Raw genomic sequence first — 25267 nt, 5'->3', positions numbered from 1 at the left:
AGGGAAGGTTCAAGAGTTAAGCCCACCACTGTCTTAAAGGAGACTGGCTACATGTGGCAGTCTCCCCCCTTGTTAGTCCCCAGCAGTGCTGTTCTCTCTTGCTCCCGTGCCTCAAGGAAGGGCTTCCCTCCATGTGTTATGGCAGGATCCTTCCAGCTGTCAGGGGGCCTGGACCTGACCTCGGCCGTGTCTGGTGGTGACTCTTCTCACTGAGCTACCTGAGATGCTGGACAGCACCCTGTCTCATCCATTGGGCAACCCTTCTTGTTCCTTCAGTTCTGCTGAACCTTGAACTCTTTGCTCCTCCCATGAACTTCCTGATTTAAGCCATGCCCCTGCACTTGCTCTTTGTCAGGTAATTGTGCTTTCTCAGCCCGTGGCTTGCTCTTGTCTTCCCTGCTGTTGTACATATTTTGATACCACTCGTTATCGACCCTTGGCTTGTTCCTCGACTACACTTCTGCCTTTTCCAACCTGCTTCTCCACTATTGGACCCCGGCTTGCTGACCTCTTGGTGGGTCAATCCTGAGGACCTGGTACTAACACGCAGCTAAATCCATCTCCACCATCAGGAGCTCTGGTTAGTACTTAGACTCTGCATATCAGGTGAGCCTGCGTCATCTGCCAGGGTGGCTGCCTGTATACCCATCCTGCTGATCGGGTGTAGTCTGGCAACTGCTATAGCAACTGGTCTTCGAGCCTAACCCTGACACCAGTACCTGAGCCCCAGCCCAAGGCAGGACACCCCCCCGACTAGGGGGCACCCCTGAGGGCCATGACAGCCTCCTCAGCACTGTATCTCCATCTTCCACCAACTGCCCCTGCTGGCATGGGCCATGTCTATTTATGAAGTGGTCTCAGTGCCCTTTCAGCCAGCCTCTGAGGATTGGCTGAGGCTCCATAAATATTCAAGGCAGCTTTTTCAATCTTCTAGACCGGGGGGGGGGGGGCACCAGAGAACTGCCAGTTTGAGTCACCCAGCCCTGACCTTTAGTAAACCCTGACCCAGCTTCCATAGCTCAGGCTTAGCCTGAGCTAAACTATGTTTTTACCTTCTCTAACTTCTAATCCACACTACACGAACTGCTAGCACATACTAAAGGGTGCTACACTTAGATCTGACAGTAAAGATGTGAGTGAGGCCAGAAATCTGCTTCCTGATTGGACTAGATATGGGTCCTTACTTATCTCATTCCTGGGTATGGAAATCTATATTACCACTCCGGTATCAGAGTATCGGCAAACTCGAGGATTAGATATTTTACAGGCATGGCAAATGGTGGAAATTGCTGAACACCAAACTACAATGCTTGGGGAAACTTTCCCCAGCCTACCTACAATAGTGGAATCATTTGTCACAGAGACCGGCAGTACCCTTCAAGAACATTCTGGTGAAGAATAAGTGCGCTCTCAGATATTGTCACAGGGTTGTGAACTCTATACAGCCGCTAGACTCCCCACCATGTTTTCGGGGCTCCGATATCCCACCTGCAGGCCCAGCATTGGTATGGTGGGTGCTTTCAGGTAGAGGCGAGAAAGACCAGAGAACATCCGCTCGCTGATCACCCCTAGCTAGAATGAACCGGAAGTGATGTGTATTAGGTCACTTCCAAGTTCAGAGCCATCATTCCAGACCAATGTGGATGGAGAAGCTGTGAATGAAGCCCAGTCTGTTCTCCATTATCTTCAGTGGAGGGCAGGAGAGACATGAGGGACCTAATAGACTCTCATTAAAGAGAACCTGTCACAACAAAATGCTAACATATGGGGGGCTATTAGTCCATTATTTTATAGCAATAAAGTTAAAGGATATCTAAAGGTAAATTTTTTAAACAAACATGTCATACTTACCTCTTCTGTGCAGTTGGTTTTGCACACAGTGGCCCCGATCCTTCTCTTCTGGGGTCCCTCCGTGGCGCTTCTGGCTCCTCCTCTTCTCGAGTGACCCGTTGGAGAGCCAAACTCCCTCGGGTCACTCATGCAGGCGCGCTCCCGTGTCCGGTTGCTGCGTCTATTGACACAGACAGCAGGACTCGGCCCCGCCCCCCGGTGCCCACATCATTGGACTTGATTGACAGCAGCGGGAGCCAATGACTGCGCTGCTATCAATCTACCCCTGCTGATCTCATTATGAGGGGCTCCCACCATCCCTGTGCTGTGCTCATTATGAGGGGCTCCCACCATCCCTGTGCTGTGCTCATTATGATGGGCTCCCCCCATCCCTGTGCTGTGCTCATTATGAGGGGCTCCCACCATCCCTGTGCTGTGCTCATTATGAGGGGCTCCCACCATCCCTGTGCTGTGCTCATTATGAGGGGCTCCCATCATCCCTGTGCTGTGCTCATTATGAGGGGCTCCCACCATCCCTGTGCTGTGCTCATTATGAGGGGCTCCCACCATCCCTGTGCTGTGCTCATTATGAGGGGCTCCCACCATCTCTGTGCTGTGCTCATTATGAGGGGCTCCCACCATCCCTGTGCTGTGTTCATTATGAGGGGCTCCCACCATCCCTGTGCTGTGCTCATTATGAGGGGCTCCTCCCATCCCTGTGCTGTGCTCATTATGAGGGGCTCCCACCATCCCTGTGCTGTGCTCATTATGAGGGGCTCCCACCATCCCTGTGCTGTGCTCATTATGAGGGGCTCCCACCATCCCTGTGCTGTGCTCATTATGAGGGTCTTCCATCCCTGTGCTGTGCTGATTTCCTGGGTTTTTAACTTCTAACTTTTAACTATTCATCATAATGAATAATCGTAATTATTAAGACAATAATGAAACGATATTAAAGAACATTCTTATTTTGTCCGATTCTGAATCTCCCATCGACTACCAGTACCAGTCTCCCACTCCCATAATAAAAAAGGTAATTTTCCCAACCCCCACTCAGCAGCAGAAGAAAACCTCTGATTGGTCAACAAAACACCCAGTCACGTTTCCATTGTAACAGAATTTGGATCCAAAATTCGTCAACGAAATTTCGTATTTCGTATAAAATTCGGAAGCATAGCAATTCGTATTTCCGATGCTTCCGAACATACGAATTTTTGGAAATTTGCACAAATTTTCGATTCGTACGAAATGAATCGCACACGTCTAGTATCCAGTTATATTATGTATATTATATTGGAAATAATCCAATCCTTTCTTAAAGCAATCTACTGAGCTGGCCCGAATCACCTCTGGAGGGAGTCTATTCCACATTTTCACAGCTCTTACTGTGAAGAAACCTTTCCATATTTGGAGATGAAATCTCTTTTCCTCTAGGCGTCAAGAGTCCTCAGTGATGACCTTAAAGTAATTAACTCAACACCAAGTTCACTATATGGACCACTTATGTATTTATACATGGTGATCATATCCCCCCTTATTCTCCTCTTCTCAAGAGAGAATAAATTCAGTTCCTCTAATTCAGGGATATATAATTAGCGGACCTCCAGCTGTTTCAGAACTACAAGTCCCATGAGGCATAGCAAGACTCTGACAGTCACAAGCATGACACCCAAAGGCTGAGGCATGATGGGACTTGTAGTTTTGCAACAGCTGGAGGTCCGCTAATTGCATATCCCTGCTCTAATCTCTCCTCATAGCTGAGCTCCTCCATGCCTCTTATCAGTTTGGTTGCCCTTCTCTGCACTTTCTCCAGTTCCCCGATATCCTTTTTGAGAACTGGAGCCCAAAACTGAACTGCATATTCCAGATGAGATCTTACTAATGATTTGTACAGATGATGTCTCTCTCTCTGGAGTCCATACCTCTCTTATACAAGAAAGGACTTTGCCCGCTTTGGAAACCACAGCTTGGCATTGCATGCTATTATTGAGATTATTGATTCCCCCAGTTGTACTCCCCCTAGTATGTATGATGCATGCATAGTCATAGCCCCCCAGTGCAGAACTTTAAATTTATCAACATTAAACCTCATCTGCCACATAGTCGCCCAATTAGACAGAGCATTGAGGTCGGCTTGTAAGTTGGAGACATCCTGTAAGGACGTTATTCCACTGCATAGTCCCAACACTGAACCTTGGGGTACACCACTGATAACCTCAGACCATTCAGAGTAAGACTCATTAACCACGACTCTCTAAATTCTGTCTTTTAGCCAGTTTTCTATCCATTTACAAACTGATATTTCCAGGCCTGTAGACTTTACCTTAAACATGAGCCGTGTGTGGGGAACTGTGTCAAACGCTTTTGCAAAATCCAAGTATACCACATCCACCCCTCTGTCCAAGGTTTTACTTACCTCCTCATAAAAAGAAATTAGGTTTATTTGACACCTTCTGTCTTTCATGAATCCATGCTGTCTGTTGCTTAAAATATTTTTTTTCCAGCAAGAACTCATCTATGTGGTATTTTATTAAACTCTCCAGTATCTTCCCGACTATAGAAGTTAAACTAACAGGTCTATAGTTACTTGGTAAAGACTTTGATCCCTTTTTAAATATAGGCCCTACTCCAATCCAATGGTACCATTCCAGTCATTAACGAATCCCTAAAAATTAGATACAATGGCCTTGAAATGACAGAGCTCAATTCTTTTAGGATCCTTTGGTGGATGTCACCTGATCCAGGTGCTTTATCCACCTTTTTTCTGTCTAAATATTTCTGGATCATATCACTTTTGAGCCATTGTGGATCATTCGGGGCTGTGTCACTACCACCCCCATTATGGACTTGAGCTCCCCCCATGCTCCTTTGTATACACAGAACTGAAGAAAGTATTTAATAAATTTGCCTTCTCCTTGTCTCCAGTCACCCCCTCTAGATCATTGTGTAAAGGGCCGACATGCTCAGACCTGACCTTTTTACAATTGGTATATTTGAAGAATTTTTTGGGGGTTTGTCCTACTATCTCTTGAAATCTGTCGTTCATTTTGAATTTTTGCGTCCTTGATTTACTTTTTACATATTGTGTTATGTTCTTTGTAACATTTAAATGATGATAGTGTTCCTTCATCTTTATATTTTTTAAAAGCTCTTTTCTTCTTTTTTAACTTTGGCCGTGAGCCACATAGGTTTTATTTTTAGCCTTTTAAATGTATTGCCCATGGGAATATACTTTGCAGTGAGTTCACAAACAGTCTTTTTGAAGAATTCCCATTTCTGTTCAGCGTTTATCGATGCCAATATTCCCTCCCAGTGTAAATCCTGGAGAGCAGCCCTCATCTTTGGAAAATTTGATCTCTTAAAAGTTAAGTGTTTTTATCTTTCCTGTATGAGTTTTTTGCTTACAGCTAACATTGAATGAAATCATGTTAGGGTCACTGCTACCCAGATGTTCCTTTATATGAACATTAGTAATACGCTTTGCATGGTTTGAGATTACCAGGTCCAACAGAGCATCATTCCTAGTTGGGGCCTCAATAAACTGGAACATAAAATTGTCCTGTAATAGGTTTATACATTTTTGCCCTTTAACTGTTCCAGCAGTGCCATTACTCCAGTCAATTTCTGGGTAGTTAAAAACCCCCGTTATTATCACCGTCCCAGCCCTTTCCATCTGTGCAAGGAGCTGAGTCTCCGCCTCCTCACTAACACTGGGTGGTCTATAACAAACTCCAATGATTAACTTTGAACTACGCTCATCTATATGCAGTTCCACCCATAATGCTTCAGCCACATCACACTCTCCAATTAGGTCCTCATTCACACTCGCTTTGAGATCCTTTCTCGCAGAGACAGACCCCGCCACCTTTCCTTTTTACCCTGTCTCTCCGAAAGAGTGCATAGCCAGGAATATTAATAGCCCAGTCATGTGAGGAATGAAGCCAAGTTTCAGCAATACCAATTACATCATAGCTCTCCTCGTGCACCAGAGCTTCCAACTCACCTATTTTGCTTGGCAGACGTCTGGCATTGGTGAACAAACACTTTTATGTATTATTACATTTTGCTCTGGTGTTTTGCATATCTTTTTTAGTAGTACAAATGGCACTGTAATTTCCAATGGTTGATTGCAACATGGGAACTTTCTTGTCACCTGCCATAACCCTCCCCCCATCTATCCCCATTCCACCCTCCATAAATGTCTGACCCCTAACTGACCTGCCTGGTTGACTGAATTCTACTTCACCCTCCCCCCCTCAATCCTAGTTTAAATACTCCTTCAACCTTCCCATAAACCTTTCCCCCAGCATGTCACGAGCGCCTACATATGAAATATTGATTGCGCTAATGGCCAAATTCAGTATTTTGGTTTTGAATCAGTGGTTGGTTTAATTTTGTTGGTTTATGTTCTTTGATGTCTACTTTAGTCATAAGCACATGGGTATAATATCTCCGGGATTTGTAGGAAACCATGCCTGGTGATGGAAATCAAGGGATCAATGAACAGAAGATTTGTGTGAGAGTGTGACAAGCTTTAGCCCAGATCTGATCAATTCTGGCCATGTTGTAACTAACAGAGTGATTTTCTATGATTGTCACGTCCATCTAGCGGCCATAATGAAGTGTTTTAACTGAAATACCTCCATCTGTAAAAGTATTGTGATACAGAATTATGGACACTAGATGGAGGCAATGATCATAGAAAATCACGGAGTTATATAAAACATGGACAATATTCGTCACGGCTGGGCAAACCTGTGCCACATTCCATCAACTATTTGTTTTCTCATTCATAATAGACCTCTCAGGCTCCATACCACAAAACATACTCAGCTAATGAGAGGTAATGACTCCATTTTTATCTTAAAAGGTGTAGAGGGCCGTCTTTTAAGAATAACGTGTAACGTGTTTCGTCCTGGAAGACGACTTGAGAAAACAGACCTCTTGTAAGAGTTTACACCACAAAATGTACTCAGCCAATGAGAGGTAATGACTCCATTTTTATTTTTCTCTTGCTATCAATGGCCAACAAGGTACAACACTTCATCCATGTCTTTGGTGATCTCTGATCTCCTTATCAACTGTTTCTTCCATAATGAAGATCAGCCATGGAGTATATCTGAGGTGTATATCAGGGTGTGCTTCTTCCCCACATGTCCAGCAACATTCATATACAAGACATTTCCCGCACTCACTAATATACCTCGAGGGTTGTGTGGGACCCCCTGATGTACAGGAAGACAGGACTTCAGTGAGGAACGATTCCCTCACTCAGGACAGGAAAGTGGCTTCTCCCCCGTGTGAGATCTCTGATGTGCATATAAATACGACCTCCGTGAAAACCTTTTTCCGCAATCAGGACAGGAATATGGCTTCTCCCCTGTGTGAGATCTCTGGTGTATGACAAGTTGTGCTTTTTCTACAAAACATTTCCCGCAATCAGAACAGGAATATGGCTTCTCCCCCGTGTGAGATCTCTGATGCCTGGAAAGATGGGCTATCTGTGAAAAGCATTTCCCACATTCAGAACAGGAATACGGCTTCTCCCCCGTGTGCAATCTCTGATGTCTAAAAAGGGAGGCCTTCTGTGAAAAACATTTCCCGCACAGAGAACAGGAAAATTGCTTCTCCTCTGTGTGAGACTTCTGATGTTTGACAAGGTCTGATTTTATTGCAAAACATTTCCCGCACTCAGAACAGGAATACGGTTTCTCGCCCGTGTGAGAACTCTGATGTCTAAAAAGATGGTTTTTCTGCGAAAAACATTTCCCGCACTCAGAACAGAAAAATTGCTTCTGCTCCGTGTGATATCTCTGATGTTTGACAAGGTCTGATTCTACTGCAAAACATTTCCCGCACACAGAACAGGTAAATGGCTTTACCTCCATGTGAGATCTCTGATGTATGGCAAGACGTGATTTTAATACAAAAGATTTCCCGCATTCAGAACAGGAATACGGTTTCTCACCCGTGTGCAATGTCTGATGTAGCAAAAGATAGTACTTCACTGCAAAACATTTCCCACACACAGAACAGGAAAATGGCTTCACCTCCATGTGAGACTTACGATGTTTGGCAAGGCCTGTACTTGCTGCGAAACATTTCCCACATTCAGAACAGGAATACGGTTTCTCACCCGTGTGTATTCTCTGATGTATAGAAAGAAGGGCCTTCACTGAAAAACATTTCCCGCACTCAGAACAAAAATATGGCTTCTCCCCAGTGTGAGATCTCTGGTGTGTGTGAAGATGGTGTATCTGTGAATAACATTTCCCGCATTCAGAACAGGAATACGGCTTCTCCCCCGTGTGTGATCTCTGATGTCTAAAAAGACTGGACTTCAATGAGAAACATTTCCCGCACTCGGAACAGAAAAATTGCTTCTCCTCCGTGTGAGACCTCTGATGTGTGAAAAGTTCTGATTTCATTTCAAAACATTTCCCGCAATCAGGACAGGAATGCGGCTTCTCACCTGTGTGCAATTTCTGATGTCTGTTAAGACCAAACTTCAATGAAAAACATTTCCCGCACTCAGAGCAAGAATACGGCTTTTCTTCTGTGTGAGATGTCTGATGTGTCTGAAGATTGGCCTTCCGTGAAAAACATTTCCCGCACTCAGGACAGGAATACGTTTTTTCCACGTTTGGCTTCTCTCCTGTGTGAGATCTTTTATGCGCATTAAGACGGCATTTAAAACGGAAACACTTCCCGCACTCAGTACAGGAAAACGTCTTATCTGTTGGAAGGACGACGCCATCCCTTACAGTCTGAGGTTCCTCAGGATAAGAGGAATACGATGGTCCGGCACCGTCCCTCACAGTCTGAGGTTCCTCAGGATAAGAGGAATACGATGGTCCGGCACCGTCCCGCACAGTCTGAGGTTCCTCAGGATAAGAGGAATACGATGGTCCGGCACCGTCCCTCACAGTCTGAGGTTCCTCAGGATAAGAGGAATACGATGGTCCGGCACCGCCCCGCACAGTCTGAGGTTCCTCAGGATAAGAGGAATACGATGGTCCGGCACCGTCCCGCACAGTCTGAGGTTCCTCAGGATAAGAGGAATACGATGGTCCATCTACACTGTGTGGTGCCGGATGGACATTTGAGGTAGTCGGGTTTTCTCCTGGACTATACTGTGTGATGTCCTCATCTTCTACTTTACAGTCTGGAGACAAAGTGAGACAATCCTCTGAGGTTTTCCTCATCTCCCGTCCATCTACTAAAATAGAAATACAAAGATTATTACTAGACATGAGCAGATTGGTTCCCCTAAACCAGGACTCCGCCCACATCAGGCAGCTTTGTCTCTGAGGATCTTACAATTCCCCCCTCAAGGTAACTAGTAAATGGGTTCCAAGGGATTTTTTTATGTCCATTACTGGTATTTTAGGTAAGAACACCCAGCTATGTACTCAGGGGATGGAGACAGCTATGCTTCAGGTGGAAGGCAACATTGCAGCTGATCCCACCCAGTATAATCAGGAGACTTGGTTATGGAAACGTAGGGAGTATGAGCTTCAGCTCCTAGACTTTACTAAAAGGAAGATACTTTATACCAACCAAAACATTTTTGAACATGGTAACAAGGCTGGGCACTTACTTGCTTATTTGGCCAGACCTGACCCCACCCCCAACTTCTATTTCCCGTATTTGCCTATCTACCGGCCATATTAGTGCCGCCTCCGCACAAGATACTGGATGCTTTCATGTCCTTCTACTCCTCTCTTTATACCTCTACTGGGAACTGTGATGACCAACAATTGTTTGTTTGATGGTGTAACTCAGGTGGCTGGGGCCAGACAGTTCTCCAGCTGAGCGCTACATCAAATTTAACTACTTTCCCAAGGGCATTGCAATCTAATTAGGCACTCTATGTTTGAACATAGAGTATATAGTGCAGGGGTCAGGAGTATGTAATGTACAACATAGAGTATATAGGGCAGGGGTCAGGAACATTGGTGGCTGAAATGTTTACTGGAGACAAGTTGCAGAGGTCCCACACCGCTGCCTCCCATCTCCTGAGACTGCACTCAGTGACTTGGGTCTGAGACTATACAGACATATCCCTCCACCCGGCACAGCCAGCAAATAACAGAGCAAGTAACCCCGGGAGAATTGTTCTGTCAGATATATTGCTGGATCCAGGGATGAAGCAGAAGGTCGAGGACTCATACCCCAGGTGCCTAGGTCAAGCAACATCTATGGTGAAAAAAAAAAAATCAACATTTTGCTGCCAGCTGAACCCCAGAATCTCCATAAATCCAGTCTAGATACATAAATTGTGTCTGCAGCACAGAGAAGGAAGATTATCCAAGAGAAATACAAGAATACAGGACGGGGAACACAGCTCAGGAAAGTGACCAGGGGATTACAGGCTGATATCACCCAGTCCCCGCCCTACTCTGGACCAATCAGTGAGCAGTATGGGTGGAGGAATGGATTTAGTGTTAATGACCCACCTGTGCTGATCTCTGTAGGAGTGTCCTCCTCTATAAATGTCCCCGTTATTCCATCCTCCTCCATAGACTGCTGATCATCCCTCACATACGTCTCTTCTTCTTTTGCTTTAACCTCAAATTCTATATCAATTGGATCTCCACTCTAAACCAAGAAAATGAGAGAGAAAATATAAGCTTTATTATTGTGACATTATATAAGAAATCCACACATCATCTCCATGAGTCCATGTTCTAGATGCTCCGTCCCACCAACCTTGTAACAGTGAGGGATGATGTGACCTTCCTGTGTGGTATCCCGGGAATACAGAGGACGGGGACATCTCTCTGGTGGGTTCCTGGTATTAGGTGCCTCCATCATATCCTTGTGTCCTTCTGAAAACCCCATCACTCCATACTCCTCATCCTCGGCTTTATACTCTTTTTTTACAACAATATTATCCCTGGGGTTTTCATTCTGAAAGATATAATAAAACATTTATTGTAAAAAACAAAAAAAAAAAAAAACAAAACACACTTGTATAACAATTTTAACTTAAAATTTTTGTTCCTCATCTACCTGATGATGGTGAGGGATGTTGTGATCTTCCTGTGTGGAATACAGATGATGGTTTCTGTAGCTGGGTGACTCCACCATGGTGTCCTGGTACTGATTTTGGTGTCCTTTTAGAAATGCTGACTCCTCCATCGTCCCATCCTCCTCTTTTATCTCTTCTTTAATAACAATTTTAAACTCACTCAGGTTTCCACTCTGAAGATAAAATAAAAATGACATCAATGGTAACAATGCAGTTATTGTACAGATCCCAATGATACTATCAGTGATTGTTCCTCATCTACCTGATGATGGTGAGGGATGGTGTGACCTTCCTGTGTGGAATCCCGGGAATACAGAGGACGGGGACATCTCTCTGGTGGGTTCCCATTACTGGATCCATCTGTAGGAAACACACACACTGACTGAATACATTGTTTCTATGTGTTTATCAGATAATGGGGGATCTAGGTGGACCCTCCGTACTGCTCTCTCCTTTACAATAAAGTCTCCTCTTACCCGGTGATGTGAGGGGCGGCTGATTGTCCATCATGACGTCCTTGTAGAGATCCTTGTGTCCTTCCAAATACTCCCACTCCTCCATGGAGAAATAGACAGTGATATGCTGACACCCTATAAGAACCTGACACACACAATGATACAGTCATTATCCAGACACACGAATAGTTGTTTTCCCTCTTCTACATTAAGCTTATAAAATACAAGCATATGCATTATAAATCCACCCCCATTTCCCCCCTCCCACCACATCCCATATTATCGTATAATTCGTTAGTATAGACTGATGAGGTGAGACGTAACGATGGGCCGAATGACCCCCTGTTCGGTTCGCACCAGAACTTTCAAACATCGGGAAAGTTCGGAACAGAATAACGAACCCTCATTGAAGTCTATGGGCCCATTTTGCAGGCTTATAGGCAAGTAATTGGGCATACAATGGTTATGGGGGTCCGAGTACTGCCCTGCGGGGACATGTATCAATAAAAAAGGTAAAAAAAAAAAGTTAAATATTTTTAAATGAGCATTGATTTACTGATGCTGAAAATGAAATAATAAAAATGAAAAATTCCTTTAAATATAGTGCCTGGGGGTCCCCTTAGTCTGCCTGTAAAGTGGCACATCTGTACCGTGTATAGAACCTGCTGTAGCAAATATGACATTTATAAAGCCAAAAAAAATGACATTTTCCCTGCAGGCTTTCTTTATTTTATGAACAACGGCTTGGGGAGCCAGTCTGTATGATGAGGCCACAATTTAGTGCACTCGGAACAAGATTAGAGATTTTTGGGACCAATTCTGGTGTCTCTTCTGCAGACTTTGGATAAAAGTAACAGATGCGTAAAAATTGGGCTTTGGGTGTCCATGGCGCTTTCACACCATAATCCTATAATGGTACTCTTGATGAAAGGAATTGCCTTACTGTCAAAAATTTAAATGATATGCACCTGTGAAATTGGTGTGGAAAAATTGGTCTTTGGGTGTTAACTGTGCCCATGAAATCTACACCAAAAAAATTCTTCCAGATTAAATCAACAACACTAGGCAGCCTAGAAGTCCTGCAGAGATTCCACATCCCAAAAATACATCAACAGCAACATCGGCATCAGGGGCTTCATAGCTGTTGGTAATGCAGGACTGATTCATTTTTAAAAATGTCAGCCGGTCCACGGAGTCTGTGGACAGACGCATTCTATTATCATTAAAAAAAAAACTCCGGCAACACTGAATGCTCATTCGGAAAGCACGCTGGATGCAGGGCAGCCCAGCAGCTAAATTGCATACTGGGCAAGTCCTGGCCAGTGGTCTATTCTCATGACCAGTAGATCATCAACTGGAAAGCTCTCCATGTCTGTTTTCACCCCTAGATAATCGTCCACCATATGATGCAGACGCTCCTTAAGGGATGTGGAAGCTGACAGCCCTGGGCGCTGAGGACCAAAAAAAAAATCTGAAATTCATTACTTAGGTGGCTTCCTTCTCCACCGCTCCTCTCTTGACCAACAGAAGCCTCAAAACTACATTCCATGACACTGTAACCTACTAGAGTCAGGAAAAACATTGGATAAACTCCTCTTTAAGGTGTCCTCAAGAAATTTCCCTTTGTGCGGACAGGATGAGTTCTGAGACTTTCCCCTTTGTAACGATGGTCAAGGAGGGTTGCCAATCAATAGTGATCCTTCTCCTTGATGCCACGTATTCTCGGATCCTTTTGCAGGCTTTGAAGCATGAGGGAGTCCAAGCATTGCAAGTTTGTGGAGGCATGAGAAGCAGAGTCCACGGTGTCACCGAGGATTACAGTATCTGGAACTGCCTCCTTTCAGTCATGTACTACTCCCAAGGTTTCTGGGGACAGAAAACCACCTCTTAAGGTTTGAAGTAGGTCTTCCTCTGCTTCACACCTTTCAGAATCCTCCCACCTCCCTCTTCTCTTGTGTGATCTGTGGCATAGGAAGAATGGTGTCTGCATAAAGTTGGCCTTGAAAAGAAAGGAAGTCTTCCTCTTCTTCCCGCTGCTCTGCCTTGAGTGCTCTGTCTATAATGCCACACAGAGTCTACTTCAGAGAAACACAACAGGGATTGTGTCACTGATGCATGCATTGATACGGCTCACCATCCCTGTGGCCTCCTCAAATGGTGACAGAACAGTGCATCCTTTATGAGTAGCCATTGGTGTGGGGAAAAAAGCCAAGCCAGCCACAGCCTGTCGTTGTGCCACACACACAGGTACTCGTTGACGGCCCTCTGCTGCATGTGCAGCCGCTGCAGCATTGCCAAAGTCGATTTCCACCTTGTGGGCACGTCACAAATCAGGCGGTTTACGGGCAGGTGGAATTCTTGCTGAATTTCAGCCAACTGAGCACTGGCTGTGTATTAACGCTTGAAATTTGCTTCAGACTCTTCTGGCCTGCTTTAGCAGATCTTCCAACCCTGGGTACCTATTTAAAAAAGCTGCACTACCAAATTGAAGACATGTGCCATGCATGGCATGTGTCAACTTTCCCTGTCTAAGGGCAGACAGGAGGTTTGTGCCATTATCGCACACCACAATTCCTGGCTTCAACTGACATGGCGTGAACCACCTCTGGGCCTGCCCCTACAGAGCTGCAAGAATCTCTGCTCCTGTGTGTTTCCCGTCCCCTAGACGCACCAGCTGAAGCACTGCATGGAATCTTTTAGCCGGACTCATTGAATAGCCCCTTGAACGCTTAGGGGGTACTTGTGGTTCATAGGAGAATTCAGCAGAGGAGGGCATGGAGGAAGAGGAGAAGGAGGGGGTGGAGCTGAGAAATCTTGCATCTTCACCACTAGCTGTATTGGGACATGGCGGCACAACCAGCTGCAGCACTAAACCCTATCCTGCATCCTTCCGGGTTACAAGTACAGTTACCCAGTGTGCTGTGAACAAAACAGATCATGCCTGACCATGCTTACTGGACCACGAGTCAACAGTAACATGGGCTTTGTGGCTGACTGCCTTGCCCAAAAATGCCACAAGATTGCCTTCTGCATGATGGTAGAGAGCTGGAATGGCCTTACGTGAAAAGAAATAGTGACTGGGAACCTGCCATTGTGGTACAGCACATTCGGCAGAATCCACCAGATGGAAAGGCAGAAGTTGTAGAGCCAGCAGCTTTGACAAACTTGCATTTAGACGCTAGGCATGTGGGTGGCGGTAACTGTATTTTTTTTTTTTCGCTGAAGCAGATGAAGCAGATAAATTTGCTGGCTATAGTCTACAGATGGTTGTGTACTACTAGCAGATGTGCTGCAAGGACCTGGGACACCCTGCCAGTGGCGTAGCGTGGGGGGGTAGTTTGGACAGCTGCTCCAGGTGCAACATTTAGAGGGGTGCAATCAGGGGAATCGGGCAGTAGAAGTTTGCTATAAATCCTAGGATGTTGGAGTTGGAGCAGTGCACTGCAGTCCCTTCACTGCGGCTGTCAAGTGACGTGTTGTGTGCTGACACTCACTCCGCCTTCTCTGCCAAAGATTGCCCACCCCATGTAATCCTAGAATGTGGAGGAGTCGGATGGTGGGTGTGGGTGTCACCAGGAAGCGGCTGCCCAGTCTGTTAACCCACTCTGCATTACTCGGCTGTTGCAAGTTCCGGGCTGTGAGGGCCGCCGTGCTGGTGGTGATGATCTTAGTTTGCTGGCTCTGATGGTTGGTGATGAATGCACAGTGCACCTTCTCTTGGGAAGAGATCTCCGCCCTGGCCCTGGAACATGCAGGTAACCATGCCTCCAACTGGTCATTCTGCAGCCTGATCACATATTTGGACTGTCTACTGAGGAAAGGGGGGTGAGGGGCCCCAGAATGGCTGGGGAAAAGGAGAGGGCCCCTGGGTGGCTGGAGGAGAAGGAGAGGGCCCCTGGGTGGCTGGAGGAGAAGGAGAGGGCCCCTGGGTGGCTGGAGAAGAAGGAGAGGGCCCCTGGGTGGCTGGAGAAGAAGGAGAGGGCCCCTGGGTGGCTGGAGGAGAAGGAGAGGGCCCCTGGGTGCCTGGAGGAGAAGGAGAGGGCCCATGGGTGGCAGGAGGAAAGGGTCCCTAGGTGGCTGGAGGAAAAGGAGAGGGCCCATGGGTGGCAGGAGGAAAGGGTCCCTAGGTGGCTGGAGGAAAAGGAGAGGGCCCTTGGGTGACAGAGGGAAAAGGAGAGGGCCCATGGGTGGCTGGAGAAGGAGAGGGCCCCTGGGTGACAGAGGGAAAAGGAGAGGGCCCCTGGGTGACAGAGGGAAAAGGAGAAGGCCCCTGGGTGACAGAGGGAAAAGGAGAAGGCCCCTGGGTGACAGAGGGAAAAGGAGAAGGCCCCTGGGTGACAGAGGGAAAAGGAGAAGGCCCCTGGGTGACAGAGGGAAAAGGAGAAGGCCCCTGGGTGACAGAGGGAAAAGGAGAAGGCCCCTGGGTGACAGAGGGAAAAGGAGAAGGCCCCTGGGTGACAGAGGGAAAAGGAGAAGGCCCCTGGGTGACAGAGGGAAAAGGAGAAGGCCCCTGGGTGACAGAGGGAAAAGGAGAAGGCCCCTGGGTGACAGAGGGAAAAGGAGAAGGCCCCTGGGTGACAGAGGGAAAAGGAGAAGGCCCCTGGGTGACAGAGGGAAAAGGAGAAGGCCCCTGGGTGACAGAGGGAAAAGGAGAAGGCCCCTGGGTGACAGAGGGAAAAGGAGAAGGCCCCTGGGTGACAGAGGGAAAAGGAGAAGGCCCCTGGGTGACAGAGGGAAAAGGAGAAGGCCCCTGGGTGACAGAGGGAAAAGGAGAAGGCCCCTGGGTGACAGAGGGAAAAGGAGAAGGCCCCTGGGTGACAGAGGGAAAAGGAGAAGGCCCCTGGGTGACAGAGGGAAAAGGAGAAGGCCCCTGGGTGACAGAGGGAAAAGGAGAAGGCCCCTGGGTGACAGAGGGAAAAGGAGAAGGCCCCTGGGTGACAGAGGGAAAAGGAGAAGGCCCCTGGGTGACAGAGGGAAAAGGAGAAGGCCCCTGGGTGACAGAGGGAAAAGGAGAAGGCCCCTGGGTGACAGAGGGAAAAGGAGAAGGCCCCTGGGTGACAGAGGGAAAAGGAGAAGGCCCCTGGGTGACAGAGGGAAAAGGAGAAGGCCCCTGGGTGACAGAGGGAAAAGGAGAAGGCCCCTGGGTGACAGAGGGAAAAGGAGAAGGCCCCTGGGTGACAGAGGGAAAAGGAGAAGGCCCCTGGGTGACAGAGGGAAAAGGAGAAGGCCCCTGGGTGACAGAGGGAAAAGGAGAAGGCCCCTGGGTGACAGAGGGAAAAGGAGAAGGCCCCTGGGTGACAGAGGGAAAAGGAGAAGGCCCCTGGGTGACAGAGGGAAAAGGAGAAGGCCCCTGGGTGACAGAGGGAAAAGGAGAAGGCCCCTGGGTGACAGAGGGAAAAGGAGAAGGCCCCTGGGTGACAGAGGGAAAAGGAGAAGGCCCCTGGGTGACAGAGGGAAAAGGAGAAGGCCCCTAGGTGACAGAGGGAAAAGGAGAAGGCCCCTGGGTGACAGAGGGAAAAGGAGAAGGCCCCTGGGTGACAGAGGGAAAAGGAGAAGGCCCCTGGGTGACAGAGGGAAAAGGAGAAGGTCCCTGGGTGACAGAGGGAAAAGGAGAAGGCCCCTGGGTGACAGGGGGGAAAAGGAGAAGGCCCCTGGGTGACAGAGGGAAAAGGAGAAGGCCCCTGGGTGACAGAGGGAAAAGGAGAAGGCCCCTGAGTGACAGAGGGAAAAGGAGAAGGCCCCTGAGTGACAGAGGGAAAAGGAGAAGGCCCCTGAGTGACAGAGGGAAAAGGAGAAGGCCCCTGAGTGACAGAGGGAAAAGGAGAAGGCCCCTGAGTGACAGAGGGAAAAGGAGAAGGCCCCTGAGTGACAGAGGGAAAAGGAGAAGGCCCCTGAGTGACAGAGGGAAAAGGAGAAGGCCCCTGAGTGACAGAGGGAAAAGGAGAAGGCCCCTGGGTGACAGAGGGAAAAGGAGAGGGCCCTTGGGTGACAGAGGGAAAAGGAGAGGGCCCTTGGGTGACAGAGGGAAAAGGAGAGGGCCCTTGGGTGACAGAGGGAAAAGGAGAGGGCCCTTGGGTGACAGAGGGAAAAGGAGAGGGCCCTTGGGTGACAGAGGGAAAGGGAGAGAGCCCCTGGGTGGCTGAAGGAGAAGGAGAGGGCCCCTGGGTGGCTGGAGGAGAAGGAGAGGGCCCCTCGGTGGCTGGAGGAGAAGGAGAGGGCCCCTCGGTGGCTGGAGGAGAAGGAGAGGGCCCCTGGGTGGCTGGAGGAGAAGTGGAGGGCCCATGGGTGGCTGGAGGAGAAGGGGAGGGCTCCTGGGTGGCTGGAGGAGAAGGAGAGGGCCTCTGGGTGGCTGGAGGAGAAAAAGAGGGCCCCTGAGTTTGGAGGAAAAGGAGATGGCACCTGGGTGGCTGGAGGAGAGGGCCCTTGGGTGACAGAAGGAAAAGGAGAGGGCCCTTGGGTGAAAGAGGGGAAAGGAGAGGGTCCTTGGGCGACAGAGGGAAAAGTAGAGAGGGCTCTTGGGTGGCAAAGGGAAAAGGAGAGGGCCATTGGGTGGCTGGAGAAGGAGAGGGCCCCTGGGTGGCTGGAGAGGGCACATGGGTGGCTAGAGGAGAGGGCCCCTGGGTAAGTGTTTGAAGAAGGGAGAGAGGGGACATGAAGAAGGAAAAGAGGGCACATGGAGAGGGAAGAGAGGGCACATGGAGAGGGAAGAGAGGGCACATGGAGAGGGAAGAGAGGGCACATGGAGAGGGAAGAGAGGGCACATGGAGAGGGAAGAGAGGGCACATGGAGAGGGAAGAGAGGGCACATGGAGAGGGAAGAGAGGGCACATGGAGAGGGAAGAGAGGGCACATGGAGAGGGAAGAGAGGGCACATGGAGAGGGAAGAGAGGGCACATGGAGAGGGAAGAGAGGGCACATGGAGAGGGAAGAGAGGGCACATGGAGAGGGAAGAGAGGGCACATGGAGAGGGAGGAGAGGGCACATGGAGAGAGAGGAGAGGGCACATGGAGAGAGAGGAGAGGGCACATGGAGAGAGAGGAGAGGGCACATGGAGAGAGAGGAGAGGGCACATGGAGAGAGAGGAGAGGGCACATGGAGAGAGAGGAGAGGGCACATGGAGAGAGAGGAGACAGCCCCTGGCAGTTTGGCAGAGAAAGAGAGGGCCCCTGGGGGCAAACTGGGCAGGGGGGCCATTGCCCCCGTGCCGCTCTGATTCCCCATAGAAGAGGCTGCACTGCTGTACCTGCTCAGCCTCCGCTTGCTAGAGTCCCAGCACCGCCCCTCTAGTGATGAGGGTCCACGAGGAGTGTTAGCTGTGCCCGGGAGAAGGTGAAGGGGACCGGGGCTGTGACATTATATAGCATATGGACTCTTTGTACATCATTAGTTTTGATTGGAGTTCTCCTTTAGATGTTTAACCCTGTGTTGTAGAAATGACAGCTCAATATGCTGGGACTTGTAGTGCCCTAGACTGTGGGGGGACTGAGGATTCCTCATAGAGGGCGCTACAAATCCCAGCATGGCAGGCTGCCATGCCTCAGTCCCCACAGAGGGCATTACAAGCCCCAGCATAGCAGGCTATCATTCCTCAGACCCCTACAGAGGGCAAAGGTCCCAGTATAGTAGGCAGTCATTCCTCAGTCCCCTACAGAGGGCACTACAAATTCCAGCATAGCAGGCTGCCATTCTTCAGGGAGTGGGATTTTCAGTGCCTTTTTTGGGAACTGAGGTATGGCAGCCTGCTGTGCTGGGATTTGCAGTGACCTAGACTGTGAGGGACTGAGGAATGGAAGTTTAAGGGGGACTCTGGAAACTCTGATACAAGAGGAAACTTTGGTGACCACAGAGTTCCCTTTTACACCAGAGTCCCCAGCTTTCTCCCTAAAATCAGGGTTCCCAGAACTCCCCGTACATCAGAGTCACCAGAGTTTCCCCTTTACTTCAGAGTCTGCAGAGTTCCCTCATACAGTGTAAAGGGGAACTCTGGAGACTATGATGTAAATGGGGCTCTGATTTAAGAGAGGGACTCTAATGTAAAGAGGAATTCTGTGATCTTTGATGTAAGGGGAAACGCTGGGGATGTAATGAGGGAATGCTGGGAAGAATCTGATTTAAGGGAGAACTTTGTGGACTCTGATGTAAAGGAAAACTTATGTAAGGGGGGGAACTTTGGTGTAAGGGGGGAACACTGTGGACTCTGATGTAAGGAGGGACTCGGAAACCATGACCTATAGGGAAACGGGGGGGGGACTCTGATGTGCACGGAGGGTTCATCCTGACTGCTGCACTCTACATGCTGTTTTGTAGGTTAGTTACTCCTGATCCCTGCACTCTATACAATATGTTGTAAATTACATAGTCCGCAGGTTAGGGGGCGCTAATTGCTTGCCTTGTCCTGAGCGCCGACAACCCACGTTACACCACTACGCTATATCATCATCCCTGTCAGTGGAGGCTGCTGAGAGGTCATGAGGTATAGCGGGGACAGACTGCGTTGAGTAAGGAGGTAAACAGAATTGCGTCCCTTTTGTGTGGCTTTCAGGTGCTCTTGCCAACAGACTGAGTGGTGGGAGGTCCAATGCCTTGTCAAGCATGTGGTACCCAAATGGCTGGTGTTTTTGCCACGCTTGATCCGCTTGCGACAAAGTTTGCACTTTGCAACAGTGCGATCGGCTGCACATGTGCTAAAAAAGGCCCAGACAGCTGAGCTGTGGGAAGTGGGCCGGGAGATAACAGCTCCACAATGTGATGGAATAGGGTGGCTGCTCTCTACTCTTCCATGATGGCTCCCTTGTTGGGGTTGTGCCTCATCCTCACTTTCCTCCTCAGCGCTATCCGGCACCCAAGTCACGTCATCATCATCATCATCTCCACCATCCTCATTACCACTGGAGACAACTTGGCAATACGCTGCAGCTGGAGGTACATGACTGCCAATTTGTGTACCAGTGTTCTCCCCTCTCTGTAGGCTCATGTTCTTACCTTCCTCAACCTCAGAACCAACATCTGAATCGAGTAATGGCTGTGCATCGTCAAGGTGCAAGTGGCTGATGCTGTTTAAATAACTCAGCTGACTCCTCCATGCCTGATGCTGGCGCTATGTCAGAAGTAGCAAGGGACAAGAAGGCAGAATAAGCTTCTCTGGCAGCTGCGGTGGACTGCGTACTAGTCTTTGCTTGGGTGACGGAGGAGGAGGACGGTCCACCACCTCCTCTGCATGCTGTGGCTGGATAGCACGGACACCATCACTAAACAGAGGAAATGATGCCCTGCCTGAGGACTGACCACCTCGTCCACCTTTGCCTGTGGACACCTACGCTTCTGGACCCCTCAGAGTGCCATGGGAACGCCTGCCTCTCCTTGTTGTCCTCCCAGACATGATGGGGGGGGGGGGGGGTTCTTGTCAACAAAATGTAATAATTGGAAACGTGCACGTGGATGCACTTTAATCAATGGATTTGAGTACTCACTACACAGACACACCTCATTGACACACTACAATATACTGCAGTAAACATGCACTAACACACTGCAATATACTGCATTAATCGCGTGGGAATGCACTGAAATATACTGCAATAAACCTGCCCTGACAATATAAACTGACACTAATGAAAGAACGAACGGTCGCACTACACATACACTGAACTATCCCTAGATTTACACTAAATGAATATTCTACACGGACAATAGAATCAGAATAGCACACGAACTGCCTAGTAGCACTGAACAAAGCCGTTTTATCTCTCTCCACGCCAATATCACACTGCAAATGGCCACCATGGGAAGAATACTTTTATAGTGTGGAGCGGGACTAAGAGCAATGATTGGATATCATGACCGAGTCCAATCATGGCTCTGACAGCGCTCTGTGCCCTGATTGGGCAAAGCTTTCATTTCTTCAGCCAATCAGGGATTCCAATGCACTGTGTGGTGGCGCAGTGCATTGTGGTCGTTCGGCAACCCGAACACACCGATAATTCAGGTGTTCGTTGGATGGGTGAACAGCCAATATTCGACCAGAACTCATGCTCGGCCCAAACCATTTGCTCATCCCTAGTGAGAAAGTAATTGGTGGAAAAGGTGACAAATCTCCAAAATAAAGGGAATGTTCTGCCCCTGAAGGGGTTAATCTAGGTTTCCACACTATATATGTGTGTATCATCATCTGCTGGAGATAAAAGACGTCACAGTGACTATGGAGGAAGAGGACGGAACATGACGGGGGGGTTACTGGGTGTAAATAGAAAATAAGATCTTATTACCTTCTGCTGCCACTTCCAGCGATGTCTCCTCTCTACTTCCGTCTGACTCACCTTTTGTCCTTCTCTTCCTTTTTAATACTTGACATCACTTCCTGTCTGTACCTGACATCACTTCCTTTCTTCCATAGAGACTTCCAGTCTTGGTTGAAGTGAGATCACCACCTTGTGGAGCTCAGAGGAACTGCAGCCCCGAGAAATGTCTGGTAGTGTGAACACGGCCTTGTGCTGTGTGTGTATGTACTGTATATCCTTATAGATGGGGTCATCTCCACTCCCACCAAGGGGGAGAAAAATATACTATATTACCAAAAGTATTGGGACACCTGCCTTTACACGCACATTAACTTTAATAGGATTCCAATATTAATCTGTAGGGTTCATTATTGAGTTGGCCCACCCTTTGCAACTATAACAGCTTCAAATCTTCCGGGAAGGCAGTCCACAAGGTTTAGGAGTGTGTCTATGGGAATGTTTGACCATTCTACCAGAAGGGCATTTGTGAGGTTAATCACTGATGTTGGATGGGAAGGCCCGGCGGCTTGCAGTCTCTAATTCATCCCAAAGGTGTTTTATCGGGTTAAGGTCAGGAGTCTGTGCAGGCCACTTAGTGCCTCCACCCCAAACTTGCTCACCCATATCTTTATGGACCTTGCTTTGTGCACTGGTGCAGAGTCATGTTGGAACAGGAAGGGGCCGTCCCCAAACTGTTCCCACAAAGTTGAGAACATGAAATTGTCCAAAACTGTCTTGGTATGCTGACCCCTTAAGGGTTCCCTTCATTGGAACTACGGGGCCAAACCCAACCCCTGAAAAGCAACCCCACACCATAATCCCCCCTCCCCCCACACACCATAATCCCCCCTCCACCAAATGATTTGGACCAGTGCACAAAGCAAGGTACATGCTGACCTCAACCCGACAGAACATCTGTGGGATAAATTAGAGTGAAGACTGGGAGCCAGGCCTTCTCACCCAACATCAGTGCCTTACCTCACAAATGTGCTTCTGGAAGAATGGTCAAACATTCCCATAGACACACTCCTAAACCTTGTGGACGGTCTTCCCAGAAGAGTTGAAGCTGTTATAGGCAGGCGTCACAATACTTTTGGTAACATGGTGTATATTACTGCCTAGTCCAGCCTTTCTCAGCCAGGGTTCCTCCAAAGGTTTCTAGGGGTTCCCTGAGCAATGAACAGTTTCTGTGTCTCAGTAAAAACTGACATCAATGACCTGTAAGGGGGGCAGTCTTCCAACTGATGATGATATAAGTAGTCCTTCTCCCATTGGTCACCAACGTGAGGGACCATTACCCTGACCACTGATATAAGAGGGGTCCTTCTCCCATGGGTCACCAATGTAAGGGACCACTACACTGACCACTGATATAAGGGGGTCCTTCTCCCATGGGTCACCAATGTAAGGGACCACTACACTGACCACTGATATAAGGGGGTCCTTCTCCCATGGGTCACCAATGTAAGAGACCACTACACTGACCACTGATATAAGAGGGTCCTTCTCTTATTGGTCACCAATGTAAGGGACCACTACACAGATCACTGATATAAGAGGGTCCTTCTCCTATTGGTCACCAATGTAAGGGACCACTACACAGATCACTGATATAAGAGGGTCCTTTTCCTATTGGTCACCAATGTAAGGGCCCACTACACTGATATAAGGGGTCCTTCCCTGAATGGTCACCAATATAAGGGACCACTACACTGACCACTGATATAAGGGGGTCCTTCTCCGATTGGTCACCAATGTAAGGGACCACTACACTGACCACTGATATAAGGGGGTCCTTCTCCGATTGGTCACCAATGTAAGGGACCACTACACTGACCACTGATATAAGGGGGTCCTTCCCCCATTGCTCCAGCCACTCCGTCTTCTATGAAGAACATGGGGTTCAATTTCTATGGACTTTGTGGTAGATTTACCTCCCTCAAAAGAAATGACCACTATCTTGATCGTTGTTGACGGTCTCACTAAGATGGCTCATTTTGTACCTGTTAAGGGGGTACCTTCTGCTGAACAAACTTTAGAGTTAATGGTTCGATAAATAAATAAACTACAGTGGGACCTTGGTTATCAAACCTTTTGAAAGACGTGCAACTTTTAAAAAAAAAATTCTGACTCGGATTGCGAGCGTCGTTTCTCAAAACGAACAGAATTCAAGCTAATGTGGTGTGCAGTACCGCATTTGGCCACAGGTGCAGGGGCGCTGGTGACACTCTGAAAGGTTCGAACCCATTCTGAAATACTCGGAAACACTCGTAAATACTCCGTTCCCGAGCCTCTCCGAGTTCAGCTTAGCTGTCCCCGAGTATTTCCGGGGCCCTCCCCGCGCCCCCCACCTCTGGCCACATGTGGTATTGCATGCAATAGAAGTCAATGCGGAACAAATTATCGTTGTTTCCATTGACTTCTATGCGGAAACTCGCTTTGATATGCAAGTGCTTTGGATTACAAGCATTCTCCTGTAACTGATTATGCTCGTAATCCAAGGTTCCACTGTACATGGAATTTCTCATGATGTGGTGTCTGACAGAGGAGTACAGGTTTACTTCAAAATTTTGGAAAGACGTTTGCTCAGCCTTAGATGTAACAGTTAATCTGTCCTCCGCTTTTCATCCCCAGTCTAATGATCAGACCGAGAGAACCAATCAAACCTTGGACCAGTACCTTCGATGTTTTGTCAGTTATCTTCAGGATGACTGGGTGGATTATCTTTCTACAGCAGAGTTTGCTTATAACAATTCTAAACATAGCTCCACTTCTCAAAGTCCTTTTTTTTTAAACAACGGGTATCATCCCCTTTTTATTCCTGATCTCCCTATCTCAACTAGAAATACCTTCTGATACCAACAGATTAACTATATTGCAGGAAATGCAGGAGACATTGATTGAGACTTTGAGGGAGGCTCAGGAATGGTAGAAGAAGGCGGCCGATTGATATCCCTAGATTACTTCCTAACTTTCATGTGGGTGACAAAGTTTGGTTATCAACCAAAAATGTGAAGGTCCATGTTCCATCTGCAAAGTTGGGCAAAAAGTTTGTAGGAACTTTTCAGATTTCTGCTTAAATCAACCCGGTTACCTTTCTCTTAAAATTTCCCGACAGTATGACGATACAACCTGTTTTTCACATATCAGTACTGAAATCATTTCATGAAAATCCTTTTTCTGAAAGAATTCTTCCACCTGCTCCACCTGTTGAGGTACAGGGTGAAGAAGAATTCTTGATTCCAGGATCTTTAGGAACAAATTACAATATCTGATCCAATGGGAATGATATGGGCCAGAAGAAAACTCTTGGGAGCTTGCCCCTATATTAACAAGAGAATTCCACCAGAGGTTTTCTCTCAAACCCAGCCCATGGAGATGTCCTGGGAAGAGGGGAGTTCTGTCAGGGCCTGGACTTAAACCTGGGACCTTGGTTGTCTGGCAGGGACTCTTCTCGCTGAGCTACATGAGATGCTGGACAGCACCCTGTCTCATCCATTGGACAACCCTGCCTTGACTTCTGCCGAACCTCAAACTCTTTGCTGTCCCCATGAACCTCCTGATTTAAGCCACGCCTCTGTACTTGCTCCTTGTCAGGTAATTGTGCTTTCTCAGTCAGTGCCTTGCTCTCGTCTTCCCTGCTGCCGTCCATATTTTGCTACCACTCATTAT

At 48.0% G+C, this 25267-nt stretch overlaps 2 protein-coding genes across 2 annotated transcripts in view; both read right to left on the bottom strand.

Moving 5' to 3' along the window:
• Positions 1–9098, bottom strand: part of LOC141105474 (uncharacterized) — a 73778-nt gene extending 64680 nt beyond the window's left edge. Inside the window, exon 1 of the mRNA XM_073595325.1 lies at positions 7110–9098. Within this exon, the coding sequence (XP_073451426.1) occupies positions 7110–9083 (1974 nt within the window). The 5' untranslated portion in view covers positions 9084–9098. The remainder of the gene's footprint in view (positions 1–7109) is intronic.
• Positions 1–11540, bottom strand: part of LOC141104900 (uncharacterized) — an 83748-nt gene extending 72208 nt beyond the window's left edge. The window contains exon 1 of the mRNA XM_073594701.1: positions 11341–11540. Within this exon, the coding sequence (XP_073450802.1) occupies positions 11341–11425 (85 nt within the window). The 5' untranslated portion in view covers positions 11426–11540. The remainder of the gene's footprint in view (positions 1–11340) is intronic.
• Positions 11541–25267: the final 13727 nt, after the last annotated feature.

This window comes from Aquarana catesbeiana, linkage group LG08 (assembly GCF_042186555.1).
Source record: "Aquarana catesbeiana isolate 2022-GZ linkage group LG08, ASM4218655v1, whole genome shotgun sequence".
Lineage (NCBI taxonomy): Eukaryota > Metazoa > Chordata > Amphibia > Anura > Ranidae > Aquarana > Aquarana catesbeiana.
The sequence above is the reverse complement of the archived record's forward strand: the minus strand, read 5'-3'. Positions and strand labels throughout refer to the sequence as shown.